Raw genomic sequence first — 22,215 nt, forward strand, 5'->3', positions numbered from 1 at the left:
ATGAACAATGAATGATTTAGCGAATATCTATTTCCATTCGTAAAAAATGACATTTTGAAATTTCAGGGATGAAGACACTCTTTGTAAATTATGCCTTTTTTCCGTGACTGTGAGCTAAAACAGAAGGCACATATCATCCGCAGTACCTGGGCGATAATTATACGGTATTATTCCAGGGGTTTACAGGACACCCATCAAGGGAAGTGACGTTTAAGAGCTGCGGTATCCACGCTTGTGATTGGCCTCGGGTAATCGTCGCTCTTCACACTGAAACCTTACTCGGAGCGCCAGACTCGGAAGAAATCGGAGATAGTGGAGTGACCCCAAAATCTAAGCCAACTATCTCCCCATGTAGCATTGAGAGAATCGTGGAAAAAATGTCTGATTTCGAGGAGTTCGAGAAACAGCTGAGCGAAAACCGGCAGGGTGAGTTTGAAAGGATACGTTTAATTGCTAGAGCCTGGTTTTGATCGCCAGCAAAAATAATTTGCTTTTGTATTAGACCCATGTATACCCAGGTTTCAAGACATACACTAGTTCTGATTTAATGTTGCTTCGAATCTGTTAAAGGTTAGCAATGCCCCCCCAAACAACGTGCTTTCGTTACTGCACCATTTCCATGCTTTAGGGAGTATGATGTTTATTTAGACTGGCTGTCCAGATGTGCTGAATGCCTTTTTTGATTGACGCTGGATCTGAAATAATTTCGAATCCACGGTAAAGTGCCTTTTGTAGGTAAAACATGCATTATGAATGATTGGTGTATCATATTATTTATATATATATATTACGTTTTTTATAGTAGACTGTGGTAATATATGAAAATAGTTGATTTTGACATAATATTTTATCCTTTTGTTTATCAAAATATATTTAAATTACGTTGGAAGGTAGCTGTAGAATAACATATACATTGTTCTTGTCTGCCAAGAGGAGTTCAAGCTAATTTCTCTTCTGCAGAGTGAAGGCTCTAGTTTTGATAGGTGTCACAATGTTTTAAACAGGAGTGTATTCACTACAGTTCCTATTCCTCCCATTGTTTGTCATCGCTTGAGTATGTCCAAGCTTTATGACCGGTTTCGGATTCTAATACCATATCCAGTTCACTTCATTGTGAGGTAATATTACAAACTATTACATGTTGCATTGCAAAGCACAGATCAGAATACTGAAAACTTTTATTGTGTGCAACACTGAGGGCATTGAAATGATCAATTTATGTACACATCATTCATTAGTTGTAACTTTAAAGTTCTCGGTTACATCATCATCACAATACCTTCGGATAACTACTTATCCAATTTACAGTGACTCAGAGCCTATTCTGGCAAGCAATGGGCACAAGTTGAGATACTCCCTGGACAGGATGCCAGGCCATCACAGGGCACACACAGACACAAACACACTCACACCAGGGCCAGATTTACAGAAACCAGTTAACCTACCTGAACGTCTTTGAAATGCGGGAGGGAACCTTCATGAACATGGGAAGAACATGCAAACTCCACAGAGATAGCACCCCAGGAATTGAACCCAGAGCCCAAGCGCTGTGAGGCAGCAATGCTAACCACTGTGCCATCCTAAAGCTCTGTTAAGGATATTCCAAATTTCATCTCGGCCACTGGCCAGACCTGGAGTGCAGTTTGCAGTTCTGTGTTTAGTGCAGAATAAGAATACGGCTATCTGGCTTTGTTTGCTAGCAACCCCAAGACAAGAGGGCCATGTGGCTTCTTTCCCATGCTGCCTGATGAGTGTTCGGCTCAGGCAGCCTCAGCGCCGGCCTGGGAGCATTTGAGGGAAAGTGTGGACTGCCTCCTGCTGTATTTCTTTTTCTTTCCCCCCTGTTTTCTCTCTGCCCGGCTTCTTTAGAAAGGGAAAAAGAGAGGCACAAAAAGCGGAGCAGGAGCAGGTCGCGCAGCCGGAGTGAGAAGCACCGGAGCTGGAGCAAAGACAGAGGCAGCCGAGACAAGAGGAGCCGGAGCCGCGATCGCCAGAGCAAGAGCCGGGACCGGAGGAGCGGGTCTCACGAGCACAAGAAGCACAGGTACCCTGGGGTGCAGCTGTCTGCAGCCAGCGAAGGGTTCCTTTCTGGAGCAGATTTGACCATTTCTGAGACTTCAGAATGTCAGCAGTCCTCCACTGAGGTGCTTTTGATGCAGTAAACCCACAGGCAGGAGGAAAGGTGTTTAGTGCAAGGATTTGGTGTCCGCATATCAGTAGTGACAAAGGACCAAAGGTAATCATTGCTCTTCAGAGTTCTTCCAGACACAGAAGGATGTTGTGTATGCACTATGTACTGCAGCAGAGATGAGCTATCCCAGGACATCTGCGTGGAGGTGGCGAGCGAGGTCTTTAGTTCTTAGTGATATGCAGCAAATTCATCGATGCTCTCAGAAGCGTGTTGCACTGGGCCACTGGAAAGTGCACGTTGCCTGGAGTCTCTTGTCCTCTCTCATTGGAGTGTTTTCCAGTGCAGAGTTAAAGGGAACATAACCTTCAAAATGAAAAGGAAGGAGGAAAGCATTTAAAATGAGGCTCGCCTGAAGACCTGGTAAATTTATCTTGGAAAAGAACGTCCGCCATGATTGTTTGTAGCTGTTAGGTGGCATGTGGTTCCTCATTCCTGTTAAACAACACACCCATCCTTTTGAGGTCAACCACAAAATTTCTAGAGCCCACATGTATTCAAACTAGTACCCCCTGTCCCCTTCATCTCTTTTGCCTGATTCTGTAGTGTAGCAACTCAGTATTTCTACTATATGGGAATCCTTCAAAACTGCAGTCAGGTACCCATTTGGACAAATTCTTGTGGTGACAGTGCACAGCTAACATCTGAGTTAGTTAGTTTGATATGAGAAATCTTTATCTCCCATAATCTTGTAGGAGTCTTGTAGAAATCTAGAAAGACACAAAGCACATCTGGGTTTCTGCCTGGTCACCCAGAGGCACACATGACTACGTCTCTGCTTGCTCTGAACTGTTGAGTGACCTGTGATATTTAAACTCACTGCAGTTACTCTCCCCGGAGGACGCGCAAGAAAAGGACCTGCAGGTACTGGGATGTGCCTCCTCCAGGCTTCGAGCACATCACCCCATTGCAGTACAAAGCCATGCAAGGTACTGTCTGAGTTCCACTGCAGGTGTGGGGATAGAAGAGAAGGAAAATGAATTTGAAGTACAAGAAAGGGGTGATTCAGAAATGTCTCTTTTTGTTCTGCAGCACTTTAGTTTACGATACTGAAATCTTTGCAGGTTTGTGGATCATGATCAAGCCTGCATGTTCTGGTTCTTAGCTGAAGGAGCATAATTAGAACCAAATCTGAAAGGTTTGCCCTTTCATTCCAATTCATTGTTTTAACTGATATGAAGGCTGTGACTTCTAAAGTAAAACAATATTGTGTTTTGTATGTCTTGCAACATTAGGATCTGAACTCTCTGATCTTAAATTGGTTTATTCTACCTGTTAGATGTTATCCTGTAAGACGTATAACCCAAAAAATGTTCGGTTGGCCAGAAGCTCAAGCTGTTCGGAAGGCTAGCTGTGTTTTGCTTGTTAGTCTTTTGTGCTACATGTTATCTTCTGAAGTTTCTCGGGGGACCTGATCTTTTCTTGCAGCCGCAGGGCAGATCCCCACCATAGCCCTGCTGGCAACTTCAACAACCAGTGGAGTGGCCATAACGCCTACCCAGGTGCCCATAGTTGGCAGCCAGATGACCAGACAGGCCAGACGGCTCTACGTCGGCAATATTCCCTTTGGTGTGACTGAGGTGCGTGCCACAGGAAGTCTAAACTGTTGTAATCAATTTTACAAGGTTCACAGTGAATCAGTTGACAACATTTTTAGTCAGAGGGCCTCGTTGATACTGGGATGGGAAACCTCAAAGGAAAACCAGATTGCTAATGTACTTGCTCTTAGTGGACTAGTAGGTGGGGGTCTTTGCACCAGAATTTCCACATCCATGCCACAGCATGATGACCAGAGATGTTTTGCTGTATTTTGCTGTAGTTGACAGCATTTGAATAAGATGTTAAACTGAGGTCTGGAATATTAATAAGTGTCCCATTTCACAGTGTGTAAAATAGGGGTGTTAACCCTGGTGTCAAGAATGAAATCCATTCTGGGCCTGCATATTCTAGCCTCCCTAAAGTTCCCCCTTAATCTAACTGGTGCATCAGTGTCTGACATTTCCACCTGATCTTCTGTAGTGAGGCTGCTGCCGTCACTCAGACAGGTGGTGCCCATTGGTGGTGGATTAAGTGGGTCTTTTCCTATGTGTGCTTTGGAATACTTTGCGATGGAAAGCGTTATGTTAATCCAAGGAATTATCATCCTTAATTATTAACATTTTTTTACATGGCATTGATTTCCTGGGAAATCCAGTGTTAAGTCTGATTTACAAGGGAGAGATACAGATATGCAAAAGTTATCCTTAGGAGTTAAGGTTGAGAAAGCTGTTCCTCGACTACATTATTCAAAGTGTGACCTGTTGTATCAAAGCTTTTTTGTGCTTAGATAGAAATCGATGCTGGGCCTGGAATGGAGGGCTGAGTTTTTCTGCCTCAGTTAAATGAATGTCTGAAGAACGTTTTATTCTGTGTAGGAAGCCATGGCGGATTTCTTCAATGCTCAGATGCGTCTCGCAGGGCTGTCACAGGCTCCAAGCAACCCAGTGCTTGCTGTCCAGATAAACCAGGATAAAAATTTTGCTTTCCTCGAGGTAAACCAACTTCTATTGCTCTCGTGATCCGCTGGGGGTCAGCAGCTGCTGAAGATCAAATCCTCAGATTATTTTTCAGAAAGGTGGGGTGGGGGAGGGATGTGTACTTTGTTCTTATTCTAACTTTGAAACTACTTTGAATTGGAGTTCCAGATTCCTTAGCAACTGCTGCATCTGTCAGTGTCTCCCATTCTCTTTTCTCCACTTCTTTCCCTTCTGTTCCCCTCATCTTCCACTGGCAGTTTATTTGTTCCGACTGTTCGCTCCTACTTCTCACTCTCAGTCTCCTCTCCTGCACTCCTGCACTCCTGCACTCCTGTGGAGGAACCAGATATCTAGACACTCCAGGACTGCACCTTTCCTGATCACCTGTTAGCTCCTTAAGACCTGCCTGCCCCTGCTCTACCTTCAAATTCAGGGATTCCCATGGCCTTTTATAACTTTGTTAGTTTATTTCGGATTGTATCTTTAAAGCTTGTGATTCGTCTCTGTATTGCCGTGTCTATACCCTGTATTATGTATGCCCAGTTATTGTATTATTATTTTAATGTTTTTATTTGATTTATACGCACTCCAGTCACATTGTACAGATCATTGATTTTTTGGAGGCATTCTGAACAACAGAATTTCAGTGTCCAAGACTTGAACCACTAACTTATTGGTGCACATTGCAACCGCTGTCAGTTTGTGGCATCCTTCAGAATAAGTGTCATATCGAGTGGTGCTTTCATTTTGTCAGTGCAGTTCTAGTCCTTGCCATTCATTTGTCAACTTTCGAATTCTTTTTCCCAGTTTCGCTCAGTTGTTGAAACCACACAGGCCATGGCTTTCGATGGGATAATATTCCAGGGTCAGTCCTTAAAAATAAGGAGACCTCACGATTACAGACCTCTTCCTGGCATTTCAGAGCAGCCTTCTTTTCATGTCCCAGGTATGTGAGGTGCATCATTTAATGATTGCGTATGTGTCGACCTGGACTACAACAAAGACCATCTGTCAGCCCCAAGAAGGTGCCCTTCAGTCCATCATGCTCTTCGTATTGCATGTAGCTGAATGCTCTAAGAATTTTGTCCATATGAATCATTAGGATAATTTATACTGCAGAATCAGCTTCAACCACATTACTTGGAAGGAGGTTGCAGACCTGCAATTTCGGGTCTGATGCAAAAATCTAATGGATTTTTTTACTTAAATTAAACTTGGAATTGCCATTTATTTTGTATACCAACCAAATCTGGACAGGATATTATTAAGACTCTGTTCTTATATCTGCAATACCCGTACTGCACTTGGCTGCCAATGAATTGGAGACATGCCTCTCTGACACACTCAGCTCATCTTTGGACATGGCGCCCGTTCCACAGAGCCTTGCAGGAGTGTCAGTCTCTCACTGACATTACTGCAGGAAGCCTGCAGCTGCCTGACAAGTTGCAGGAAAGTCCTGGCTGAGCAACAGCCGCTCTAACCCAGTGGTGCTCAGTCAGCTGGCTAGTGGGAGGAAGCCTAGGTGCAATCCACTACTGGTCTGACTGGAGAGCGAACCAGCACTGTCTGGGATAAACAGTAGAGTGTAGAGAGCCAGAGAAGTCTGACCAATTATCTTGCTGAAAAAATTGTGATTTTTCATTAGTAATGTTTTTAATCAGTTAGTTGCTCATGACACACCCAGACAGTAGAGACTCCTAATGCCCACTCCTTCTCTTTCAGGTGTAGTTTCCACAGTTGTGCCAGATTCCCCACACAAGCTGTTTATTGGAGGGTTACCCAACTATCTCAATGACGATCAGGTACTTATTAGTGTTGTGAAAAGTTGACTTGATTATGTGTATCTTCACTCACTTTCTCACCTGAGACCAGCCAAGTATACAGCAGGTTGTCCCAGTCCGGGTCTTCGTGACCCCAGCAGCTGCTGGATTTCTTATTGTATGTGTGTAGTTCAGCCCTTTGCTGAAGAAACTGTGAGATTGAGAGATCTTTTGAATTGTTTTGTTCTCCAAAAAGTTGCAGTTTTCAAGTAACTCGCAAATAATAATATCTAAATTTAAAATCTCTTTAACATTTGAGAGCCTGGAAACAATAAGTACATGTTAAAGTAAATCAGGAGTTCAGGTCAATAAATGAGCCCAGCTGGAACAGAAAATGGTAAATACAGGCGTAGCGAGGAGCTGGACTGTGAGGCTGCTGTATTCTAGTCCAGTCCAGAATATGTATATACAGTACAGTGTATGTGCTTGTGCTTTTATGATTTTTTATGTCTTCTTGTGTGTTTTGCATGACCATTCATTATGTACATCATGCTCAGCTTGGAGAAATAGACATGACAGTTCCAAATCAGTTTCAGAATACAGTTTAACTGCTTGAAGAACATCATATAGTCCCATAACAGGTGCTTGAACTATTGTTTGTTGTTGCCCTGGTCCAGTTATGTGAAAAGAAGCCAGAAAACTGTTGATCTGTAACATGTAAGCAGGGGTGTCTGCTGATCCAGCTGGTTCCTGACATCTGTAGCACAATCCCACCGAGTGGGTGTGAGGATGTGTGACAGGTTAATCCATTAGCCTGTAAACTCCGGAGCCCTGAATTCAAATACAGAGCTGACCGATGAACTAATCATCTCACGGATCCCCAGTGTACATTTAGAAATGAACCAGTTTCAGAAATGTTTCCAAGAGGAACTGGCTGAAAAAAAATTAATTGACAGACCTTATTTTTGTAACATTCCATTAGTGTATTACTAAAAAAGTGGCCTGCTCAAATGTACAGTAGGTGTACTGTAGGTTTGAATTCATTTAAGTGATACTTTTTCAAATGCTTTTGTGAGAAAAAATGCATTTTATCTCCCAAACAATCTAGTTGGTGGGGTTTTAAATTAATTGTCCATTGTTTTACAGTGTCACAAGTTCCAAGTGATAGCAAACATATTCTGTACACTAGGGTCAGAAAAAGCATAGATAACTTCAGCAGTTTTTGAGGTTAGTAGCCTTCAAAGACAAGAACCTTGAGGTTCTAGCACACTTCTGTGCTGTGCACTGAACATTCAGGACCTATTTAAAGAGACACCTTAAGAGCACTTATATGACTAAAGTAATAAAACCATATTCACTGTTGGCTGTGTTATCATACAATAATTTAATTCCATGAGAACTGGGCCTCCAATATAAAAATGCAGATAGTTTTTGTTTTGTTATTTCCTGCCTTATAACTAGGCTTGATCTTTATTATGTATATATTATATGCACACAATATATCGCCACAAAACTCTAGCCTTTTAATCTGAACTGTTTATCATATTTCTTATTTAAAAGTAGTATTAAGCATTAAAAAACCTGTAATGTCCGTGTGAGTGTTCAGTTGGTAAGCATCTCCCTATCCTTGGAACCAAGTAGCTCATCACAAAACTTAAAAAAATTGGCTGTTGTCCCAGTTTGACAAGGCAAAGTGATTTATGGCTGTGGCAGTGAGGATCAAAGCAATTCTGTTTAGAAACAGAGGATTGTTTCTTAATTATTTGTAGGTTAAGTATTTGGCTGGACCAAGATAAGAGTTACCATTAACAGACAGGCATCAAAGTTTTAAGCAAAACTGTAAATTTTAAAAGGTGAGCGAAGGTGAACCAAAAAAACAGTTTAAAACTTGTATCCAAAACAGGCGCTGACTCGATGAGGTAAGAGAAGAATGTTTTTCCTTTTTATTAACGGAATATGCTGGAAATGTCTGATTCTTTGGGCAATACCAATATGTTTAAATTGTATATTGCAAGGTTGAAAAATAAACAAAAGAAAAGCACTTAGATACAGCAGAACCCAAGCATGGCTCCATCCCAAAAGAGAAGGCATTTCTGTTCAAAGGGGAAAAAGGGTGCGACTGTGTTTGTGGTGTGTGATAAACCTGGGTTCTGATCCAAGTCAATGTTAAATCTACAGTGAGATGAAATGGAAACCGTATGATTGTACCCTGGTGTTTTTTTGTTTTTTTTTGCAGTCCTTGTTACTGCCTGATACTCACAGCTCTTTCATTTTTTGTTCCCCCACTTTGTCCCCAGCTAGGGGCCTGTAAGATCGTTAAGTCTTCGCTCATAATTTGTTCAGTAGTACTGATCTACTGCTGCCATGCCAACATGTAACACAAGGCAAGTAAGAGACCCTGACCCTCACATGGATACCCCTCTCTTGGTCAGCTGTTCTCCCTCGCAGGTTCTGTCTCTCCAACCTCTTCTCCGGAGCTTTGCCTGGCTCTGAGATTAGCCCGGAAGGGACTGATTTCTCGTTGAAAAAAAGAGTATAAAAATAGGGGGAAAAACTCCCGCAATTTTTTTTCTGGTATTGGGGTTTAGCTCTGGCAAAGATATTTACAGAAAATGTTCTAAAGGTAAGATATGAATGTCCATCTGGTATTGCCTGTTTATTAAGGTACAGGAAATGAGCATTCACTGGTTCTGGTCAGGATCATTTTTGTGAAATTCTGGGGTGAAAGCTTTCTTTTCCTGCTTCACTGCATCTTCAATGCCAGTCCTTTGTTGTAGTAGGAAATCCCATCTATTTTAGTGCAAACATTATTTCAAAAAAAGGAAAAATTATTTTTTTGCAACCAATGAGTTGTGCTCTTAAGGAGTGATTTTTTTTCCAAGTCATCCAGAATATAGAAGCGAGTTGCAGTTGTAATTTAAGGGAAAACATGCAAAAAGGCACATGATTGTCATGATGAATTACTGTCATCCTGTCAGGTGAAGTCTTTTCTAGTTACCTGCTACTGCAGCATTGCATTTTTCTACAAGGAGTAGAAACAGGATGTTCAGAGTATTTTGTCTTTGCTCCCAGTTTTAGAAACTGAATATTGAATTAATATACAGTACACTGAATTTATTTATTGACTGTTGTTTTATTTAACTACTACATATACTTTCATGACAATTGTTATGTATACATCTATCACACTAAACAGGCCAGGCTGAATACCTTCCTCATACTCTTGCTTGATTCTCTGATGGAGCAAGAATGGGTCGTCTTGTTTTTATTTTGGGGGGATATTTGTTCAGTTTAGTTTTGGTATCTGTTTTAAAGAAATAGTTTTGGGAAACAAAAATAAGGTCCTGGGTTGAACATCACATTGGTCAAAATGTGCTGATAATTTAGCCTTTTTGTTGTAGTTTTATAATTTTGTCATTTATAATTTTATAAATTTGTATAAATTGTGTTGTAATTTGTTGTAGTTGAATTGTCTGGTGCAATTGGTATTTAGCACATTGTGTGTTTCTTTGGACTGTACTGCATAGATTTTTGTTGAATAGAACTGGAATCATGTTTATCTGATGTAAGGTATATTATTTATGGAATTTTGAGTTATGATTTGAGTGAATTTCTTGTGCTACTGGGGGTTAGACAGCAAGCACAATTATTAGCATAATAATCCTGCTTTTTGTGCCAATAAGGATTGAAGAGTTACAGATAAATATAAAAATTTCAATTTTTTACACTTTTTTTTACAATTTTTCAGTTTTTTCACTAGAGCTAGTTTCTCACCTCCAGAATGACATGTAGAAAAATAAAATGAGCAAACCTGAGCAGCTGTTTGTCTGTACTGTGGTGTTGCGAAGGTCGTGCTAGACACAGCCTTGATTTCTGTCACACAGCAGGTGCAAGACTCCTACTTCCTGACCTTTGAGAGAGAGATTGTATCGTAATTGTCAGATTGAGCTGGGCATCTATGTCAGGGAGACTTCTTCATGTTTCCTTTCTAAAAGGGGGTTTAGCAATTCAGGATACTGAGGTAACTGTACCGTCAGTATTTTGGTAACAAATCCCAAAACAAAATCTGTGGTACAGGCAGGGGAGATGGTCTGTAGAAGCAAGTCTCATTGTGTCTATCAAGGAACAAGCAGTTTACTTATTGAAAAGTAAATTTGACCATAATGGGCCCTGAATGTTTCTGGTTTCATTGATCTGGTTAAACGTTACCCTTTTGAAAGTCACTGGAGTATGAGTAGACATTGAATATAATTGTAGCATTGCTTTAAGGAGAATAATTAATGTATTTTTTGTTTTTTATACACGTAAAGGTATTTCACCTAATCTCGTCAATGCCATTGTGTTGTATCAAAGTATTTTAACATGACTTTCATATGTGGAAAAAAGCCTTATAAAATACTGTTGACAGCTAAAATCTGAGGAATCTGTTGCAGTTCTCCATTGGAAATGTCATTGCTTTGTTTTGCTCTTTGTTGTACAGGTAAAGGAGCTCCTGACATCATTTGGCCCTCTAAAGGCTTTCAACCTAGTGAAGGACAGCGCCACCTCACTGTCTAAAGGTTATGCCTTTTGTGAATATGTCGATGTCAGTGTTACTGACCAGGTAGGACTGGAGGTATTGAATTGCATTTCATTCATTATACAGGGGGTCCCTTTGAATAGTGCGTTGTGTATGTTCAGTACACATGAAGATGAAAGCAAGACAGAATAATACTTTCAAATCCACCTTTTATGGACCGTACAAGTTATTTTATTATTTTAGTATTGTTCTGGTAATAATTCATAAAGTGACATTAAATAGTGAGCATATGATAAATGTACAGTTGGAGAATGTTTATGTCCGAGGTCAGAACAAGTCAATGGCGTAAAAGCGGGGATGCCTGTCCATTGATTACCCTGATACTGCGAACCTGTTCTTCATATCTGAAAAGAATATCAGAAATCTACTGTAGCAATGAATGTTGTTTTATTCATGTGTAGGGTGTTATACCAAAGTGTCATTCATTTTTACAGTCGCAGATGGGTGGGGTTTTGTCTTGTGTGCTGCTGTCCCACCTGAATTAAAACACAGGGTGGTTTCTAGCTCTAGACTTAAAAAACTGAAATCTCAATCCTATCTTAGACTTTGTAGGCTGTGATACTGGCTTTTCACAGATAGAGTAAAAAAAGATTTTTGTTCTAAAGCCAGAACATGAACGTTAAGGGCTTAAATGAGTTCTTTATAGCCTCTAAAGACAGGAAGGTTTTCTGAAAGACAGGTAGGTGTTTGGTTTTGAAACGACGGAGCAGACTAGATTCAAAATATATTGTCTAAGTTTTTGTTGTGATATTTTCTCCTGGAAGGCACGAACACCTTCACATTTGCACCTTCAACACCTTCACCTGTGACCAACTCATTTTACAAAAGCATCACTGAGCACCAGCCCGATTTCTCCCGCACTGCCTTGTGTTCTCAGGCTGTGGCAGGACTGAATGGCATGCAGCTGGGAGACAAAAAACTCATCGTTCAGAGGGCCAGCGTAGGGGCGAAAAATGCGAATCCAGTAAGTGTTGCATATCTGCACCATCTTAAAAAACGAAGTGCGAAAAAAGAACCACACTTGCTTTATTTGCATATAAGACAGTTTAGATTTGCAAATAAAAACAGAATATTTTAGGTTGGGAATTTGGGGGCTTTCACTTAAACATAAGTGAGAGATAAACTGAAAAGAGAGCCTCTTCTGGGTGCATCAACTTTTGAATTTGCACACCATGTCAGTTATATTTTGTTTGTTTTTTCAATTATTTTTTTTTCCAATGCAAACAAACAGCACTTTGACTGCCCCTATTATTTATAATACTTATCGTTCCTGTATACTGTTGGAAGCAGCTAATGGAGGTGAGCATGAGAAGGAACAAGCTCTATGGCAATAATAGCACTTAGGGCCATCATTTATGTTTTAATACAAAATTAGTAAAAAAAAAACCTAAAATAAGTTCTGAAATTTTCCAGCATGTTTTGGGCAGCACAGATAATACCAAATCAGCTTCCCTGTACCACGTCATGGTAAATATCTATTAAAGTTAAACTGCCTTCTGAAAACAGTCGCTCAGTGCAAGGAAGTGGTCAGGTAAAGCAAATTAGTGGGGCAAGAGTTTTGAAAAACTTTATGGTGACTGGTATAGAAGCCATACTCACTCCTTTGGCTTCTTGAAGGCTTTTGCTTGTTTTCCAGTAAACATTGCATCAATTGTTGATGCAATTACAATTTCTTTCCCACAGTACATCTCCATTTATGAAGTGCCACAGTGCCCGTTTTTCCGATATCTTTCACTAGGGGTTACATGCTTTTAACAACGTATATCGGAAATCTTTTTAACAATTGCAGAACAATTTAAATTGAACCCCGAATGCAACAGCTACAGTACCTCTCTAAATTTGTCTGAAGCGCCGTCTTGATGGCTTACGTACGTATGAAAATACGAGCGTCTCTGTAGGACAATCTGCAGTCGCCATCTGTATGACATCTGCCATCTCGGACTCTGACTGCTGCAGCCGGCTGGCATTTCTGACACAAAGAAATCATCCACAAGAGTCAGAGGGCTGAAAGCCGAACTTTTGAAGCAATCCGGTTCATGCTGCTTGCATAGTCATGGCTTCGAAAGATCTTTAGATTTGTATTGATGCCATGACTAAATGGGCCTGTAGGATTTGTGATGCAGGGGTTACTACCCATGGCACACACTAATGCAGACACACACTAATGTGAGACAGCATGGAATGGTGTAGGGTGGGCAAAACAGATTGAGCCCAGCCATTGACCTGCAAGAGCGTGGCTCTAACACTGCTTGGCTTGGCTGCTCCATCGCAGTCTGCCATCATCGAGGCCCCAGTGACCCTGCAAGTGCCCGGCCTGCAGGCCCTGCAGAGCACAGGGATCCCCACGGAGGTGCTCTGCCTGCTCAACATGGTGATGCCGGAGGAGCTGGTGGACGACGAAGACTACGAGGAGATCCTGGAGGACATCCGCGAAGAGTGCTGCAAGTACGGCAGTGTGCGCTCGATCGAGATCCCTCGCCCAGTGGATGGCCTGGAAGTGCCAGGGTGTGGAAAGGTGAGGTGTTGGCGTTGCTGTCCAGCATTTGCATGTGTGGTTCAGAGCTGCACGGCTCCACGGAGGTTAGGGCAGCTGTCTCATAGCTCTTGGGTCCCTGGGATTGCCTAGGGCACCTTCTGTGAGAAGTTTGCATGTTTCCCCCATACCCATGTGGGTCTTCTCCGGGTGCTCCAGTGTCTTCACAAGTTTCAAAGACATGATTTTCATGTTCATTACCATGATGTACAACAGTAGTCTGCTGAAACTTAAAAAAAGTCAGGAGTGTTTTTTTTCCCTTTGTGTCTTAGGTGCGTAGTTACAAAACATGCTTTGCACTTGGATTTCCTTCATCTTAAAATCCCACGTGGGAGGATTGGCAAACACTGTAGAAGGAGCAAATGAAATTTAAAAAAAAAAGTTTTAGGTGAAATTTGAGACATTTTGTGAAGATGACTGGGCAGAAGACAGAGGATCAGGATCACACACCTGAGTGCTTGCCTTCAGATAATAGCTGCAACAGCTACCACAGCTTGAGAGACACGGGGGCTAATGGCGGCCATACAGGATACAGATGATGAAAATGATGTTGTAATGTAATGAAATGATGGTTGAAGCATCCACGTTTGAACACTTGGATGATTGATGGTTAAAAAATACCATATCTGTTGTTGGTTTTAGATATTTATTTCCTATAGCACAATAATACTCCACTTTGCCCTTTTGGGGCGTGGTTTAGTGTTTTAGGGCGGAACATGGTTTCCCATTAGCCTGATTTCCAAATGGTCTTTCTGCTTTGATTGCGATTTACCATGCTAACCAACTACAGTATGCAGACAAAAAAGCTTCTTGAAAGACTTCTTAGAAGTTAGTACCGGGAAGTGCAGAGGGGAGCGAATAAAAAGGCTTGCTCTCACTCCTTTGGCCAGTTATTAAAGTAGAATGCCTCAACACTCACTGCTGCCTCAAGGCATTTCCTCTCATTAGTCTTTGAACAGAGTGCTATGGAATGGGTTCGTTAACATGACAGTGGTTTAGGCTAAAATAAGAACAGATGTGTCAGGTAGAGCTGCTGCCTCACAGCTCTTAGCTCCCCTAAATTCACGTTTGCTCTGGAACACCTTCAGTGTGTAGTTTGCATGTTCTCCTCAGTTTCATGTGCATTTTCTCCAGGTATTCCCATTCCTTCATAGTGCAGTGGACTGGTGCTCTGTCCACGGTGTGTGTGTGCCCTGCAGTGGGCTGTGCTCTGGGGTGTGTGTGTGCCCTGCAGTGGGCTGGTGTGCTCTGGGGTGTGTGTGTGCCCTGCAGTGGGCTGGTGCTCTGGGGTGTGTGTGTGCCCTGCAGTGGGCTGGTGCTCTGAAGTGTGTTTGTGCCCTGCAGTGGGCTGGCACTCTGGGCTGGTGCTCTGGTGTGTGTGAGATCTGCAGTGGGCTGGTGCTCTGGGGTGTGTGTGTGAGATCTGCAGTGGGCTGGTGCTCTGGGGTGTGTGTGTGAGATCTGCAGTGGGCTGGTGCTCTGGGGTGTGTGAGATCTGCAGTGGGCTGGTGCTCTGGGGTGTGTAAGATCTGCAGTGGGCTGGTGCTCTGGGGTGTGCTTGTGCTCTGCAGTGGGCTGGTGCTCTGGGGTGTGTGTGTGATCTGCAGTGGGCTGGCGCTCTGCAGTGTGTTTGTGCCCTGCAGTGGGCTGGCACTCTGGGGTGTGTGTGTGATCTGCAGTGGGCTGGTGCTCTGGGGTGTGTGTGTGAGATCTGCAGTGGGCTGGTGCTCTGGGGTGTGTGAGATCTGCAGTGGGCTGGTGCTCTGGGGTGTGTGTGCCCTGCAGTGAGCTGGTGCTCTGGGGTGTGCTTGTGCTCTGCAGTGGGCTGGCACTCTGGGGTGTGTGTGTGATCTGCAGTGGGCTGGTGCTCTGGGGTGTGTGTGTGAGATCTGCAGTGAGCTGGTGCTCTGGGGTGTGTGTGCCCTGCAGTGAGCTGGTGCTCTGAAGTGTGTTTGTGCCCTGCAGTGGGCTGGCACTCTGGGGTGTGTGTGTGATCTGCAGTGGGCTGGTGCTCTGGGGTGTGTGTGTGAGATCTGCAGTGAGCTGGTGCTCTGGGGTGTGTGTGTGATCTGCAGTGGGCTGGTGCTCTGGGGTGTGTGTGTGAGATCTGCAGTGAGCTGGTGCTCTGGGGTGTGTGTGTGAGATCTGCAGTGGGCTGGTGCTCTGGGGTGTGTGTGTGAGATCTGCAGTGGGCTGGTGCTCTGGGGTGTGTGTGTGATCTGCAGTGGGCTGCTCTGGGGTGTGTGTGTGAGATCTGCAGTGGGCTGGTGCTCTGGGGGTGTGTGTGTGCCCTGCAGTGGGCTGGTGTAATGAAGTGTGTTTGTGCCCTGCAGTGGGCTGGCACTCTGGGGTGTGTGTGTGATCTGCAGTGGGCTGGTGCTCTGGGGTGTGTGTGTGAGATCTGCAGTGAGCTGGTGCTCTGGGGTGTGTGTGTGAGATCTGCAGTGAGCTGGTGCTCTGGGGTATGTGTGTGAGATCTGCAGTGAGCTGGTGCTCTGGGGTGTGTGTGTGAGATCTGCAGTGGGCTGGTGCTCTGGGGTGTGTGAGATCTGCAGTGGGCTGGTGCTCTGGGGTGTGTGTGTGAGATCTGCAGTGGGCTGGTGCTCTGGGGTGTGTGTGTGATCTGCAGTGGGTTGGCGCTCTGGGGTGTGTGTGCCCTGCAGTGGGCTGGTGCTCTGGGGGTGTGTGTGCCCTGCAGTGGGCTGGTGCTCTGAAGTGTGTTTGTGCCCTGCAGTGGGCTGGCACTCTGGGGTGTGTGTGTGATCTGCAGTGGGCTGTTCTCTGGGGTGTGTGTGCCCTGCAGTGGGCTGGCGCTCTGCAGTGTGTTTGTGCCCTGCAGTGGGCTGGCACTCTGGGGTGTATGTGAGATCTGCAGTGGGCTGGTGCTCTGGGGTGTGTGTGTGCCCTGCAGTGGGCTGGTGCTCTGAAGTGTGTTTGTGCCCTGCAGTGGGCTGGCGCTCTGGGGTGTGTGTGTGATCTGCAGTGGGCTGGCGCTCTGGGGTGTGTGTGTGATCTGCAGTGGGCTGGCGCTCTGCAGTGTGTTTGTGCCCTGCAGTGGGCTGGCACTCTGGGGTGTGTGTGTGATCTGCAGTGGGCTGGCACTCTGGGGTGTGTGTGAGATCTGCAGTGGGCTGGTGCTCTGGGGTGTGTGTGAGATCTGCAGTGGGCTGGTGCTCTGGGATGTGTGTGTGAGATCTGCAGTGGGCTGGTGCTCTGGGGTGTGTGTGCCCTGCAGTGAGCTGGTGCTCTGGGGTGTGCTTGTGCTCTGCAGTGGGCTGGCACTCTGGGTGTGTGTGTGATCTGCAGTGGGCTGGTGCTCTGGGGTGTGTGTGTGAGATCTGCAGTGAGCTGGTGCTCTGGGGTGTGCTTGTGCTCTGCAGTGGGCTGGCACTCTGGGGTGTGTGTGTGATCTGCAGTGGGCTGGTGCTCTGGGGTGTGTGTGTGAGATCTGCAGTGAGCTGGTGCTCTGGGGTGTGTGTGCCCTGCAGTGAGCTGGTGCTCTGAAGTGTGTTTGTGCCCTGCAGTGGGCTGGCACTCTGGGGTGTGTGTGTGATCTGCAGTGGGCTGGTGCTCTGGGGTGTGTGTGTGAGATCTGCAGTGAGCTGGTGCTCTGGGGTGTGTGTGTGATCTGCAGTGGGCTGGTGCTCTGGGGTGTGTGTGTGAGATCTGCAGTGAGCTGGTGCTCTGGGGTGTGTGTGTGAGATCTGCAGTGGGCTGGTGCTCTGGGGTGTGTGTGTGAGATCTGCAGTGGGCTGGTGCTCTGGGGTGTGTGTGTGATCTGCAGTGGGCTGCTCTGGGGTGTGTGTGTGAGATCTGCAGTGGGCTGGTGCTCTGGGGGTGTGTGTGTGCCCTGCAGTGGGCTGGTGTAATGAAGTGTGTTTGTGCCCTGCAGTGGGCTGGCACTCTGGGGTGTGTGTGTGATCTGCAGTGGGCTGGTGCTCTGGGGTGTGTGTGTGAGATCTGCAGTGAGCTGGTGCTCTGGGGTGTGTGTGTGAGATCTGCAGTGAGCTGGTGCTCTGGGGTATGTGTGTGAGATCTGCAGTGAGCTGGTGCTCTGGGGTGTGTGTGTGAGATCTGCAGTGGGCTGGTGCTCTGGGGTGTGTGAGATCTGCAGTGGGCTGGTGCTCTGGGGTGTGTGTGTGAGATCTGCAGTGGGCTGGTGCTCTGGGGTGTGTGTGTGATCTGCAGTGGGTTGGCGCTCTGGGGTGTGTGTGCCCTGCAGTGGGCTGGTGCTCTGGGGGTGTGTGTGCCCTGCAGTGGGCTGGTGCTCTGAAGTGTGTTTGTGCCCTGCAGTGGGCTGGCACTCTGGGGTGTGTGTGTGATCTGCAGTGGGCTGTTCTCTGGGGTGTGTGTGCCCTGCAGTGGGCTGGCGCTCTGCAGTGTGTTTGTGCCCTGCAGTGGGCTGGCACTCTGGGGTGTATGTGAGATCTGCAGTGGGCTGGTGCTCTGGGGTGTGTGTGTGCCCTGCAGTGGGCTGGTGCTCTGAAGTGTGTTTGTGCCCTGCAGTGGGCTGGCGCTCTGGGGTGTGTGTGTGATCTGCAGTGGGCTGGCGCTCTGGGGTGTGTGTGTGATCTGCAGTGGGCTGGCGCTCTGCAGTGTGTTTGTGCCCTGCAGTGGGCTGGCACTCTGGGGTGTGTGTGTGATCTGCAGTGGGCTGGCACTCTGGGGTGTGTGTGAGATCTGCAGTGGGCTGGTGCTCTGGGGTGTGTGTGAGATCTGCAGTGGGCTGGTGCTCTGGGATGTGTGTGTGAGATCTGCAGTGGGCTGGTGCTCTGGGGTGTGTGTGCCCTGCAGTGAGCTGGTGCTCTGGGGTGTGCTTGTGCTCTGCAGTGGGCTGGCACTCTGGGTGTGTGTGTGATCTGCAGTGGGCTGGTGCTCTGGGGTGTGTGTGTGAGATCTGCAGTGAGCTGGTGCTCTGGGGTGTGTGTGCCCTGCAGTGAGCTGGTGCTCTGAAGTGTGTTTGTGCCCTGCAGTGGGCTGGCACTCTGGGGTGTGTGTGTGATCTGCAGTGGGCTGGTGCTCTGGGGTGTGTGTGTGTGATCTGCAGTGGGCTGGTGCTCTGGGGTGTGTGTGTGAGATCTGCAGTGAGCTGGTGCTCTGGGGTGTGTGTGTGAGATCTGCAGTGGGCTGGTGCTCTGGGGTGTGTGTGTGAGATCTGCAGTGGGCTGGTGCTCTGGGGTGTGTGTGTGATCTGCAGTGGGCTGCTCTGGGGTGTGTGTGTGAGATCTGCAGTGGGCTGGTGCTCTGGGGGTGTGTGTGTGCCCTGCAGTGGGCTGGTGTTCTGAAGTGTGTTTGTGCCCTGGAGTGGGCTGGCACTCTGGGGTGTGTGTGTGATCTGCAGTGGGCTGGTGCTCTGGGGTGTGTGTGTGAGATCTGCAGTGAGCTGGTGCTCTGGGGTGTGTGTGTGAGATCTGCAGTGAGCTGGTGCTCTGGGGTGTGTGTGTGAGATCTGCAGTGGGCTGGTGCTCTGGGGTGTGTGAGATCTGCAGTGGGCTGGTGCTCTGGGGTGTGTGTGTGAGATCTGCAGTGGGCTGGTGCTCTGGGGTGTGTGTGTGATCTGCAGTGGGTTGGCGCTCTGGGGTGTGTGTGCCCTGCAGTGGGCTGGCGCTCTGGGGTGTGTGAGATCTGCAGTGGGCTGGTGCTCTGGGGGTGTGTGTGTGCCCTGCAGTGGGCTGGTGCTCTGAAGTGTGTTTGTGCCCTGCAGTGGGCTGGCACTCTGGGGTGTGTGTGTGATCTGCAGTGGGCTGTGCTCTGGGGTGTGTGTGCCCTGCAGTGGGCTGGCGCTCTGCAGTGTGTTTGTGCCCTGCAGTGGGCTGGCACTCTGGGGTGTATGTGAGATCTGCAGTGGGCTGGTGCTCTGGGGTGTGTGTGTGCCCTGCAGTGGGCTGGTGCTCTGAAATGTGTTTGTGCCCTGCAGTGGGCTGGCACTCTGGGGTGTGTGTGTGATCTGCAGTGGGCTGGCACTCTGGGGTGTGTGTGAGATCTGCAGTGGGCTGGTGCTCTGGGGTGTGTGTGAGATCTGCAGTGGGCTGGTGCTCTGGGATGTGTGTGTGAGATCTGCAGTGGGCTGGTGCTCTGGGGTGTGTGTGTGAGACCTGCAGTGGGCTGGTGCTCTGGGGTGTGTGAGATCTGCAGTGGGCTGGTGCTCTGGGGTGTGTGTGTGATCTGCAGTGGGCTGTGCTCTGGGGTTGTGTGCCCTGCAGTGGGCTGGCACTCTGGGGTGTGTGTGCCCTGCAGTGGGCTGTGTTCTGGGGTGTGTGTGCCCTGCAGTGGGCTGGTGCTCTGGGGTGTGTGTGCCCTGCAGTGGGCTGGCACTCTGGGGTGTGTGTGCCCTGCAGTGGGCTGTGCTCTGGGGTGTGTGTGCCCTGCAGTGGGCTGGCACTCTGTCCTTTGTGTGTACACTTAGGATGTGTCGTCCCATCTTGCAGCCTGTGCCTGCTCTCCAGCTCACTGTGAGCCTGTGACAGAAACACTGGTACTGAAAATGAATGAACAGATAAAAAAGTACAGAGAGTCTCTCCAACAAATCTGATATGAATCATGAACAAATTAAAACCTTAATGATTCATATCATATTTTTAACCTTTAAAAAAGTATTACACCGTGTTGTGAGGATGAAATGACCCCAGCAGAGCTACATAATTCCTGTTTTTTTTCTTTTTTCCCTGCAGATCTTTGTGGAGTACGTGTCAGTGTCAGAGTGCCAGAAGGCCATGCAGGCGCTAACCGGACGGAAGTTTGCTAACAGAGTGGTTGTTACAAAGTACTACGATCCAGATATGTATCACAGACATGAGTTCTGATCGCAGTGGGAAGGAACTGAAAGGCTGCTATTGAGATCTCAGCTCCTCCCAAAGATTAAACTGGGGATCGCAAGTAGTACAAACTTAACCATTTCCTTGTGCAGTCTTCCTCTTTACAGTACAGCACAGTACATTATACAGATAGATATACAGATTTTAAAAAGGGAATTATTATGTACTTTTCCCTTTCTCCTGATATCCAACATTTGATCTACAGGCAATATCGTTTATGTGCAGTTAATGACTTGTAATAAACAAGATTATTAATCTTTCTAAGGACATTATGTTGAAATGTTGTTTCATGTTGCAATAATTAGGATCATATTTGCTTGGAATAAAGTTGACCCTTGGTGTATTCTTCCATAAAAAAGTGTTAATGTTTTGCATAACGAGAGTGACTAATCTTTACAAAGAGAAGTATTTAAAGAAACTGAAGTACTGCAGATTCCATCTCTCTCCAACACAAGCTGAACATCCTGTATTAATTTTATTCTTTTTAGCTTTTTGAGTAGAACACCTATTTATAAATAGAAATGCAAGAAATCATGAAATTTGTTTTTTTGCACTAGTTTAAGTAAACTAACCTTTTAGTTGACTGTACAGCTATTACCATAAAGCATGGTACAGCTGCAATTTCTAAACAAAGTTCATGCAAATTTTATCAAAATAACTGTGTAGCTCTTAGACTATGACACTTGTCCACTGAACCAGTCTGCTTTGTTTGCACAGTACAGAGAAACATGTCTTTGATTGCAAATGAAGGGGAGCTGTGTTTTAGCACAGCCTTGACTCATCCGGCCCAATAACATACTGTACCTGTGGAAATGAACGAAACGGTTCTATCGTGTTGAGCCTTGAAGATATACTGTAGTACTTGGCGGTTGGTTCTGTTTTGCTATTTGCCATACCACTCGTCGCCACTAGGGGATGTGGAAGTGACGTTCAGACAAAAGGCACCTTTTTTCATATGTTGAAGAAGTAATAGTCATTGATACTTCTTTAAATAAAATTGTAAGTGTATGTTTTTTTTTAATATGAGTGGATATTAGATGATCTTCGCCTTTTCTAACTCTTAACCTGTCACTGCCATGCCTTCAATAAATTATTGCATATTTATAATGTTTTGGTGATTTTTTTCTTCGTTTTCGATGCCAAACTGTATCTTATTTTTCCTAAGTAAAAAACAGTGAACTGATGCTCATCGGTTGGTTATTGTGTCCCCTTGTTTATTTTTTTGTAGGACACGTTATGTTATATTGCGTTGATGTATATTTTGTGCAGTGGCCTTTCAGCAATTAAGTCTCGTCTTTATGTGAGCTGTATGACACCATTACAGTTGAGTTACTGTATATTAAAGGTTATATTAACCTTTTCAGGCATACGACTTCACTGTTCTATTTATTGTGCATAACTAGGTCAGGTCTTCATATAGGTTCAGCGTAACCAAAAAAGGACCATTTTCCTGCACCAAGAAAAATACATTACCATGCAGTAAATACTTTTAAATAATTCCACTGAGAATAGGAACAGGTGGATTTTAAGATTTTTTTTTAAAGTTTGCGATGTTTAAATTTATTTTAAACGTTACACCTCAAATTCCCTTCGGGATCAATAAAGTTATCTATTTAACCGTGCCGCACGGTGTACATTTTTTACATTACACAATATTCAGGCCCCTTCTCTGAGATGTTTTTACAGTCTGTGATATCTTGCAACCAGATGGGAAATTAGTACAGAGGTGTTAATTTACGATGTACTTTTTTGCTATTTCAGACACATTATTCTTTGTATCAAAATACTACACCTTGTTTATCATTAATGTGGCATACTAGTTTC

At 45.6% G+C, this 22,215-nt stretch overlaps 1 protein-coding gene across 1 annotated transcript; it reads left to right on the forward strand.

The window, feature by feature from the left end:
- The first annotated feature begins 274 nt into the window (after window positions 1-274).
- On the forward strand, window positions 275-21,498 carry LOC148823942 (splicing factor U2AF 65 kDa subunit-like). Its single transcript, XM_088928001.1, has 11 exons — window positions 275-426; window positions 1,870-2,044; window positions 3,014-3,117; window positions 3,617-3,768; window positions 4,603-4,719; window positions 5,512-5,650; window positions 6,427-6,506; window positions 10,945-11,067; window positions 11,921-12,007; window positions 13,316-13,558; window positions 20,248-21,498. Exons 1-11 carry the CDS (start codon window positions 378-380, stop codon window positions 20,377-20,379), a joined length of 1,401 nt encoding a protein of 466 aa, XP_088784127.1. The 5' UTR covers window positions 275-377; the 3' UTR covers window positions 20,380-21,498.
- The last annotated feature ends 717 nt before the right edge of the window (window positions 21,499-22,215 follow it).

This window comes from Atractosteus spatula, chromosome 11 (assembly GCF_055471065.1).
Source record: "Atractosteus spatula isolate fAtrSpa1 chromosome 11, fAtrSpa1.hap1, whole genome shotgun sequence".
NCBI lineage: Eukaryota > Metazoa > Chordata > Actinopteri > Semionotiformes > Lepisosteidae > Atractosteus > Atractosteus spatula.

Bases quoted from the DNA above. Each gene is read 5' to 3' on its own strand.
- LOC148823942 (XM_088928001.1), top strand. From the start codon at position 378: ATGTCTGATTTCGAGGAGTTCGAGAAACAGCTGAGCGAAAACCGGCAG. The intron at 427-1,869 runs GTGAGTTTGAAA...CGGCTTCTTTAG, and splicing joins GCTGAGCGAAAACCGGCAGG to AAAGGGAAAAAGAGAGGCAC. The intron at 13,559-20,247 runs GTGAGGTGTTGG...TTTTCCCTGCAG, and splicing joins AAGTGCCAGGGTGTGGAAAG to ATCTTTGTGGAGTACGTGTC.